Here is a 10887-nt window from a genome sequence, read left to right on the forward strand (position 1 = left end):
TCTTGATTTTGCAGGGCTGATTGATTTATTGCCCATGTAAATAGCTGGTAATGATACAAGAATCAATTAATATACCCATGCTTCCCTTTTTTGTTTACCAAGAGAGTCTGTTAATATCAGTTATTGAAGTGCTGGGGTAGAGTAATAGAGCAAATATTATCACAGTAAAACATGATACTCTCATTTTAGCAAATCTACATTGGCAAAGGAGTCTGTCTCTGGACCATTCCACATGGAATGTGGATTCTGAGCTTGCAAGTGAAGTGTATGAAAGATGGAAGAAAATGAAACATGGAGAAATGTGCAGGTCTGTACAAAAGAGCTAATATTCCTAATGCCGGAAACCTGCTACTGGGCTTCATATTGTATGATAAGAAACAAATCTTACTGTGCTGTAGTGTACTTAAAAGCAAGAATTAAAGTTTTCAGGCTTTACTGCCTAAAGTAATCTCCCATTTCAAGTCAATGTCAGTGATAATTAAATGTTTTAAATGCCTGAGTTTTTAACATTATGTAATTTCATTACTGCTACTCACTGTGAAAGAGGTTATGGCATATTTTGCTTAATCAGTTATGGTAGATGGACAAATCCTCTCTGTCAACAGGTTGCACAGTAGTTTTTTCAGGGTCAGGGGCTTTGAATAGATTTTAATCTCTTTATTCCCGTGCCTAATGGATGCGACATATTGGGGACATGAGGAAGGGAAGAATCTTTGAGTGAGTAGTCCTTGCCAAGACAGCGAAGCTGTGACATCGACCTCTTGCTGGTATTAGGAAATGGAGCTGTATAAAAAAGATTCATAAACTTATCGCTAGAAATGCAGATATTGAAGGGTCAAAGATAAGAAATCAATTGATGATGTAGAGGTATAGTGAAAAGGCCATTGCTTTATAAAGATTTTTCCAAAAAGAGGATCAGCTGTGACAACTTCTGGGAAATTCATGTTCAGGATAAATAGTTTCTCTTGTTTTAAACAAAGCTTTTTTGTTTTTATCAATTAAACAGGAGGAATTTTTGGGGCATGACTCACTTTGCCCACCAGAAGAAACCTGATGAAGAGTCATTTTCTTTCTTCTTGCCACGTTTGATGGCAGAGCCTGGCCTTACTTTGAATTTCAGTGCCACTGCACTTAAGAATAGTATGGTGAGGAAAACTATTCTTGAACTTTATCTAAGCTTGTATACTTTTAGTTTGTTGAAAATATTAGGACGACAGTTAAAATGGTTAATGCTCTATTTTTGTCACATTCATGCTAATTTTAAAAAAGCCTTTTGAAAAGATGTCATACAAGTACAGCACAAGGCTTCTGATACAGGTAATACGTTTGGCTCCAGGACGATTGAAATTAGATACGTGAAAAATTTAATACTTTACGCTAGAAGATTAAAGTTTTGCACTTAGAATCTTCTCTTGTAAATATTTGCTGTTAAAACTTTATACTGGATCCCAGAGAAGGTTGTACTTAGTGTAAAAATATTGATAGTGCTGTATGTTTGGAAATGCTGTGATGAGCTTTACTTTTAGTGTTGCTTATAATTTCCTACTGATCTTCATCACATCACATCACATCTCTGCCCTCCCATTTTTTAAAAGTGAGTATAGCGCTTGCCAGAGATCCAGCCAGACATGTGACTGCATGCCTTTCAGTGTGGGAACAAGACTGATCCCATAAATTCTCACATGACAGTTTTTTACCATAATTAACCTGCCTTTTGCTAGAACCAGTCACACTCAGAAGACGAGCATGTGTGGATACTATCATCTATCTTAATAACCAATTTATCATAGCCATATTATCAGTCAGTACAGTGAGACATGCGATTTACCAACATTCACCATATCTTTCAGCCAGGAAGAAGTATATTATACACTGTACCTGTTTCTGTGGGAAAACTTTATTCATAACTACTGGTGTAACCCAATATTAAATCCAAATGCAAATAAAAGGACCATATTTTAAGAAGATGGAACTGGAAAGGCCCTCCTGGGCCACTGAGTCAAGTCCTTCATGTTCACAGGAAGCCATTTAACTATGGCAGGTCATTTACTAGTTAATAGAGGACCATGCCCCACATTACAGAAGTAATGTATGATTCTTGACAATCTGATCCAGTAAAAAATTCCTTCTGGTGATTGTTTTGCCTTGAGTACACAAGAAAAACCCACCAGCCAGGGACCTGAAAGGTTTCTAAGTATGGTACGAAGGATCCTCAGCAAACCTCTGTCTAGTTTGGGGTTTGGCTTCCAGGGCTTTAGAGGAAGGTGAAAAAAAACCCAGAAGCCAAATCTGTCTTGAAAACATAATCTCTCTTTTTGCATGTAGAATTATTCACATACATTCACTTGCTTTTGCAAATGACATATGCTCAGCTTTTGCCTGTAGTTTTAGTGCATATAAAATGTTAGTGTGTGGAAATAGAGATGAGATTTAAGTGCCTTGGAAAATGCAGCCAGTATTGCAAATGCTGAATTATTTTACCTTGTTATAGAATTCTAGCACACAAGTATGTAGTCTTAACTTATTTTTCTCAAACTGTTTAGGTAAAATATTTCATGCTAAGAAACCCCTCGTCCTTCCCAGTTATGTTGCAGCTTCTGCCTCTCTCTTACTATCCTGATCCCCAAGCTTCACTGAGTCTGCTCAGCAAATGGTAATGACTATAACTATATACCAGACTACTGTTATTCCTTTTAAATGCACTATGTCTGTTTCTTAACGTTATTACTTATACTTATTTTAAGATTTTTTTCAAGCCTTAGCTTTGTAGGAGCTTGCCTTCAATGTTATGTCTTATTTTTGATAGCGTACAATAATTAAGATCGGTTCACTTTGTATGTTACATTTTGTTGTACATGATTAATGTATCCCAGCTAAGTTTATAGCTTTAGCAACACGTGCACCTGTCACAGGCAGAGCTGAGTTGAGGCTTAGCCCCACCTACATTAGCTGTAGCCTCCCTCCCAGGTCAAAGCAGAATGTCTTGGGGTCACATTGTGGGTCGTCGGACTTTGAAACAACTCTGCCAGGAGTTATAAAGGGCAGCCTGAACTGAGGAGAGTGGGAGGGCTGTCTGCACAGAAAGACTGTTCGCTCTCAGGGAAGTGGCCTATGGAACGCAGCTGCAGAAAGTAGGAATCATCTAGCATAGTCTGGAGGAAAGCTTCAGTAAAGAAAGGGCTTATTAACTATGTCCGAAGTGTCCTGTGAGCTAATTGGGAAAGCTGACAGAAATGTTTGTGCTTCTTATACTTTATGTAAGAAACAAAACCCCAAGAAAGAGTGTTATTTGATGCTTAGGTAAAGTTCCTGGTGGGAGTCCGTAGGAGAAAAATGAGGTAGTGGATAACGGAAGACAAACCAAGTATGTCCCTGCTATAATACCCAACTTTTAAAGAATGTGTTATTCTCTAATCGTACTCACGTAGACAACACATTTATGTACTTTATAGCCTGTAGAACTACTTGCGTACTTCAAATTGGATGTGTGTGTAAATGCCTTGGTGATTTTGAACCCATTTTTTAAAAATTTCAATATCACAATTTTTAAAATGTACTCCTTCTAGTAACTATATTTATTGGAACGCCAAGAAGTTAAATGTCCAGAAACTTCCTTTCCAGTTTTTTTTAATACTTTTTCTTTGCATGTGCATACATCTTTGATTACTATAGTTCTTCTAGTATTTACTGAAAGAGAATTAGTTTTAAATAAATTTGCAAACCTTTATGGAAAGGGAGCTTTGAATTCATGTTTATGAATACTTAACCGTAGAAGCTTCATGCTAAAGCAGTACTAATTTTTAAAGAACAGAAATTTATCTAGTGACTTACACATAGCAAAAGTGCCAAATATCAAATATTTGCTGTGGAATTTCTCCCAAGATTTTGTTGCAGTAAATTAGGTCAAATTACAAAATAATTTAGACAGAACCATAGTTACTGGACATGAACAGAAAGAGCAACAATGTTTATTGAACAAATAATTCAAATTATATTGGCTCCAACATTTACATGGGGAGTCAAAAGGTGTTCTGCTTTCTTGTTTCATCTTGCTTAGAAAGTACAGTTGATTGTCTTACAATCATTTGCTGTCTTGTATATCGAGGGGAAAAAATAATCTAAACATCAACCTATTCTTCAAATGCACAGTACTCCCATGAAATGTATTTATTATAGTATATTCCTCTTAATACATAGATCCACCGAAATGTAATTAAAAGTATTCTTCTCCAGTGAGTAAGTCCCAACATGTTAAAATATGTTCTTTTCTCAGAACGTATATGCAATGTTGTTTTGACAAGCTGGGTTTAAATGGCCAATATCTCGTCTCCTTTTATTTAGGTTTGGTATAAGTATGCAAGCTATTAATTACACAACCACTGAATTCAGGCTCTTGGATGAATGTCCACACAGGGTGAGATGCCTAATTTTTAAAGAAAAAATATCTGACAAGCTGATAATATAAACATGTTTCTACCATGTTATGTTTAAACTGTTGCTGAGTACTGTTTAAAATAATATGATTTCCCCCCCCCCCATTCTTCATTATATGCAGTATTTTTCATTTCATATCTTTTCAGATTGCTGCTCAGTCTCTTAGTTTTTAAGTGGAAAATGTGGGCATGTGAAATGGCCTTAGGTTGAAATTACCTATCAAGATTTTGTGTGTGCACTCAGTGCTTATTATGCAGTTTAGTTTTTGAGGGCAGGGTTGTATTACATTTCCTGATATCTGGTAGTCTGCCTGATGATATATTTTCTTCAGTAAAAGATAACTGAATTGGCTTAGTATTTATGTGGCGACATCGTCTCTGCTCTGTCCCAGCTTTTTGAATGATCTCAGAAAGATTTGTTTAATTCTCTCCCTCAGTTTCCTTATTTTGCTTTATCGCACAGATGTTGTAGGTTTAGATATGATTACACAGCAAAATTCAGGGGCCATTTATTTCAGAAGTAGTATTTGGAGTGGAGGGAGCAATTCTTATATCCTTACCTTTAAGAACATTTTGAAAGAGAAGAGTTGGGGTGTTGTTGTAGCCATGATGGTCCAGGAAATGTATGAGGCAAGAGGGTTTTTTGTGATATGTTTTATTGGACCAGCAGTATAATTGGGAGATGTGTTTGGACAAACTTTTGGGCATTTGGTGGCAGGGGTTGGGATATGGATGGAGATGAATCCTTGTTTTGGATATCAGTAAATGCAGTAATATGTTAAGGAGTTTGTGTTTCCAGTGGTTCAGATGATCTTGCTAACTGCCAGCAGTTTCTGGATCAGTTAAATCAAGTTTAATGCCTAATGCTGTATGTATAGCAGTTGTCACATTTTCTTATACCATACTGCTTCAGGATTTCTAGAATATGAGCGTTGTATAAAAATAATTACTTTTTCCATCTGAGCAGTGAATTCTGCTAAAAATGAAATAATCTTCATAACAAAAGAAATGTTATAATGTTAACTTTTGATTAATGCACAACTTTATGCAGTGCTTTATTTTGAAATTGGTTTGTTTGAATAATTTCTATAAAACCAGTTGATTTGCAGTAATTGCACCTTACCATCAGATTTTATTTTAAACAGTACTAATAAGTGATATATTGTTTTCTTCATTGGGGTGGTTTTAATATTGTGCCAATAAATAAATTAATGCATGTTTGTTTAGGATATACATCAGGAGGAGGTTGCCAACAAGAAATCCAGTTCTGAGGTGCTTCATTTACATTTGCAACCACTGGAAACTAAAAGGGTTGGTGTGGTTTTTACACCAGTTGATTATAAAAGAGTAGCCTCTCTTATACTCATCAGGTATGTGAGCTTTTCAGATTTCACCTAGTTTATGAGCAATAATCAAACATTGACTTGAAAAAATTACTTTGCCAACTATTACGGCAGAGACGCATGTTGCAGACATGCAATTTAAAACACTTTCTTTCCAATATGAAAATATTAAACAAATCTGTGATCTACCTTTTGCTCTTGTATCTATTTAAAGGGACACTGGCATAAATAGTGTTCTAATTGGAATTACTTTTGTGTGTGATAAGTGTTTTCAAAGACTCAGATAAATATACATTTCCAGTGACTGTTATTGTGGATTAATTCTCTCCATTTCTCATCAACTTCATTTTTGTGTAGGCAGAGGATGATTGTTACTAATTTGACTCTCTCTCTTTAATGTGATTCTCAATTTAGTCCTTGATGTTACAAGTTAGGAATCCAGTCAGTGCAGCGTGATGCATTAGAGTACGTTGGTTCTTGGAGAACCAAATCCAGGGGTCTGGGGCTCAACAGGAGTACCAGGATTTACTGGATATGTCCGCAGAAAGAGAGATCTTGGGGCAGAAGGTGAAGGGAGGAGAGAAGGAACTCTACCCTCCTTTTACACTGGCTGAGGCCACTGCCATCCATTAGCCGGACTTCTGGTCCTTTTGCTGTTCTTCACTCACTGTCTTGTAGAGGGCTTCCCAAGGAACTTGGCTCACCAGTCCCTGAGATAATAGTGGGGGATTTCTCCTCTGTTCATAAATGCAACTTTAGTAGTACATATCCTGACCTGTACAAAGTGAATTTCATCCAGGATGTGCACAGTGATTCATCTGCTGGGGGTGCTAGGATGGCACCTGTGCCAAGGTGCTGATTAAAGAGGAGTAGTTCAGTTAAGTTTTCTCTCTCATTCAAAATGTGGTTTTCTGTCTGTCTTTTGGCAGAAATAACTTAACTGTCCTGGATGTGGTCAGTGTAGAAGGCTTTGGAGCCAGAGAATTACTGAAAGTAGGTGGGAGGCTGCCTGGTGCAGGAGGATCACTCCGATTTAAGGTACCAGAAGCTACACTTATGGACTGCAGACGACGTGAGTAAGAAAAAGCAGGCTCTAATTTTGTAGCAAGTCAATTATTTTATAGCCACAGCTGGCAATGTTTTCTAGTGGCAGACCAGAATGATCCAGCGCAAGTCTGAGGTGGGCTGGCACCAAGATCCAGTCACCCTTTAGCTGCTGCTGCTTTTCCCCATGGCCCCTTCTCTCTCCCTTCTGACTGTAACGCAGCCTGGGAAACCTACCTGCCACCTGTCTGTGGCATGGTGCGGCATAGGGATAGCCCATGCTGGCAAATCCCTAGCTAGGTCTGCCCACAAGCCGTAGGTTACCATCTCCATTCTTCAGCTATTTTGGTGTAACATAAAAATAGCATAAAAGACTAAAAAGTATTTTTTGATCAAAAGTTGTCAATGAAAAGGAATTCTATTTTTTGCATTGTCATCACCAAAATTCCTAACTCATCAAGAAATTCATGTCTGCCCCTGAAATTCAGAAATTTTCTCTCGATAAGTAAGTGCAGCAGAAATAGAAATTGCACTATATGTGGTAGATAAAAAAAACCAAAAAATAAAAAGCAAACTATTTTGTACACGGCTGCATTATTAATATTACTAGCAAGATAATGAACTACCATAGAAATATACTTGGTTTTATTTACTTTTTCCATAATATTACTAAAGCATTAAATAAAGTAATTGTCAAAGTAAAATCTAGACTGTACAGTAAGAAATACATATTCTGTTTTGTCAGAACACAGGATTTCTGATTTCACACATTATTTGGACTGCCCATAGAAGTACTGTTTATCAAATGAAAAAGTCAGTGCTTGCTTCTGTAATTTTTTTGTAAATTTTAAAATTGTATGCAATAGCCTCTGAAAAAAGTATGAAAAGTTATATTGCTGGAAGCCAGTGATTCTCAACCAAGATGTCACAGTACTCTGGGGTGCCTTGACATCTTTTCCAGGGTATTACACCATGTTAGCACTCTTTATTGTGCAAACACAGTTCACAAGATAAACCCAGAAATTTCAAATAGGAATCTGTAGTATTAAAGCCATTTGGATCTGTTATGGGCTTTCTGAGTTCTTTACAATAGAAGAATTTCTTATTATTTTTCTGTAGTAAAAAAATTAGTGAAAACTAAGAGCTAGCATTTTCCAAGGGGTGCCTAGAGCCCTAAGGAGGTTGAGAACCACTGCTGGTAACCACTGTGTTGTAACTACATGCTAATTTTGTTTCTTTCAGAACTGAAAGAAAGCAAGCAAATTTTATCCATTACAAAGAACTTCAAAGTAGAGAATATTGGGCCTCTTCCCATAACTATATCATCTATGAAGATAAATGGATACAGTTGCCAAGGGTATGGGTTCGAAGTGTTAGATTGCCAAGAATTTTTCCTAGCCCAAAACTCTTCCCGGGAGATCAGCATTGTGTAAGAATTGATTTTTTTTTTTTCCTGATAAATTAATTTTAGTGGAATCTGAAATGACAAAAGAACCTCACTAGTAAGCACTTTGCTAATACCCACAAAACCTCCCCTCTATTTGGTACGTTACACTGAAAGTAGTATAATGAGGTCTTAGTACTAAAGTTACCTTATATTAGTACAAAATATACTACGTTACATTTATTACTACATATTTACTAATTATGAAGCTCTATCAAATTATGTAATTGTATTACAGTAATTTTGCTTCAGTGTTCAGTGAATATTACTGTCTTCTGACTGAAAAAGTGAGTTGCACTTCAACACTGTGCAGATTATTTCAATCAGATTACCTGAATCTAGAAGGTCATGCCAAGATAATTATAGTTTTAACAAGGCAGATACACCAACCCTCTCCTATGCGGATGCTAATATCTGTGTACAAATAGGCAGTTTTCACTCATAGTCTTTTTTCACGTTACTAAAATTAGAATTTGTTTAATATAAATCTGTGATCATACTGGAACTAAATCTTACCATAGAAAAATTAACATTGGCCTGTTTTATATTCCTGACAGGTTTACCCCTGATTTTACTTCTTCATGGGTAATTCGGGAATTTACTCTGGTGACTACTGCTGGTATAGAGTTCCACTTCACACTCAATGTGACCCTTCCTCACCATTTGTTACCCTTGTGTGCAGACGTGGTGCCAGGACCCAGCTGGGAGGAATCTTTCTGGAGGCTCACAGTTCTCTTTGTTAGGTAATACACTTGCTACTCAAATCCTGATTATCAAGGCTTAGTAAAAGATTTGTAATTGTTTTTGGTTTGCATACACTTCCAGCAGCTAGTACCAGTCTTTGCAGAATTTTGAGAAATTCCAGTCCATAAAGAGGGGCCATTTTTTCAAGACGCTAAGTGCTGGGCAAAGAGTGATTAAACTATATTGATAGTAAGTTCTTTAGGAGAGAGACCTGTCCTCTGTGTCCTCAGACCAGTGATTTCCAACGGGTGTGCTGTGGCATCTGGTATCCCACAAAAAATGGTCTGGATCGGGCTTCAGCTAGGCCAGCCCTGTCCAGAAAGGTCAGGCCCATGGGCTCATGAGTAAAGTGGGGCCTCAATTTTAATCTTGGAAAAAAACATGCCCCAAGTATCAAAAGTTTGGGAAAACACTGCTCTAAGGTGTCATATGCTCCTGTGACAGTGCTTTAATAAGTAATAAACTAATTTTCTACTGCATCTTAATTCTAGAAGCTATTCTAAAGCTTGCCAGCAGGCTATATGATCTGTCTGGGACTCCACGTTGGGTAAGAATAATTAGAACAAGCAACAGACTAGGTGTTTCCACATGCTGAGAAGGAAGGCGTTGCTGTCGGCTAAGTCCACTGAGCACTCTCCCATAACTAGTGAAATCCCCAGCAGTAGACACACGTGTGGTTTCTGTGGCTGACTGTCACAAATGGAGCTGCATTTCTAGATCAGCTTTTAGTTGCAAAATTTAAGACAACCACATATGTTTAATATTTCCCCTATATTTTTAACATTGTTAATGCAGATTTTTGAGAGAAAAGTCTGTGGTTAGAAGGTGATTCAGTATATGCGATTGAGCTGATTTGAGTAAATATTAGATATTTAGGTAGAGTTACTTGTACTATTTCCATTGAAATTAAAGGGCCTAAAGTATGGTACAGCTGCTAAGGCTCTAACCTCAAAATTTTTATTTTACTATTCTGTGTATTTGGTAACATTCCATGTCATGTAGTATAATTTGAATACTGTACCCAGTGCTTCTGGTAGCCTTTTCATACTACTTTTGAAATCCTATTACATTTTGTCACCCTTTAGAATTGATTGGATGTGAAGGGTAATGTCATATTGATACTATTGCATGCCAGTACAAGTTTATTCTGGCATCTGAATATGCATTGTATTTCTGTTTGTATCATATCAAAACCAGAAGTATTTGAGTTGAAAAGCAAGGCAATTCATGGTTCAGGCTACCATATGTTATTAATGGATGCTACATGAATATTAAATAGAGCTATTTTCCATTTGTCAGGTATTTTGTCTCCTATTAGTAGTCTGTGCTGACTGTTTTAGAAGGTGGCAAAAATACCTACAGCTCACCTAACTAGTTGTACAAAATATACGATGGGCGATGGGAGGGAATCCTTTACGATTTCAACCTTGACCCAGGAAGCATGATGGCATTCCTAGTAAGTTTTAAGTCGGTATCTTCTCCAGAAAGGTATGAGAGATGGAAATTATGACATCAGAGAAAGACAGAGCAAGCAACCTGACAGACCAGTGATTCTACCTTTCTGCAAATACATATGCATGGCCAAATCAAGTGACATATATATTGTTGTGTGCTGTACAGGACTTGGATTGTTTTGAGACTCCTGTTGCATATCATTGCAATATAACACTTGTCTGTCCCTAGTTTAGCTTCAAACTACAATTTATCTTTTCTTTTTAATGAATGAATAATTATGAACTTTTTATGTTGTAAAACTAATAGTTTAGGCTTCCCATCCTCCCCCTTCCTGAAAATGATTGTAACTTGCAAGAAACAAAAGGCAAAAATTACTTCCAGAAAAGTTATTAATTTTTATTGTATTTTTTAAAACCATACCCTT

General features: G+C 36.9%; 1 protein-coding gene across 4 annotated transcripts in view; it reads left to right on the top strand.

The window, feature by feature from the left end:
• KIAA0922 (KIAA0922 ortholog) overlaps positions 1-10887 on the top strand; it is a 141424-nt gene that overhangs the window by 92674 nt on the left and 37863 nt on the right. For all 4 annotated transcript variants that reach the window (XM_019521669.1, XM_019521670.1, XM_019521671.1 and 1 more), the window contains 8 exons: positions 190-307; positions 1007-1145; positions 2544-2653; positions 4342-4414; positions 5661-5803; positions 6706-6848; positions 8063-8249; positions 8822-9007. In XM_019521669.1, coding sequence (XP_019377214.1) covers positions 190-307; positions 1007-1145; positions 2544-2653; positions 4342-4414; positions 5661-5803; positions 6706-6848; positions 8063-8249; positions 8822-9007 — 1099 coding nt within the window. The remainder of the gene's footprint in view (positions 1-189; positions 308-1006; positions 1146-2543; positions 2654-4341; positions 4415-5660; positions 5804-6705; positions 6849-8062; positions 8250-8821; positions 9008-10887) is intronic.

This window comes from Gavialis gangeticus, unplaced genomic scaffold (assembly GCF_001723915.1).
Source record: "Gavialis gangeticus isolate Ggan-Ray unplaced genomic scaffold, GavGan_comp1, whole genome shotgun sequence".
Lineage (NCBI taxonomy): Eukaryota > Metazoa > Chordata > Crocodylia > Gavialidae > Gavialis > Gavialis gangeticus.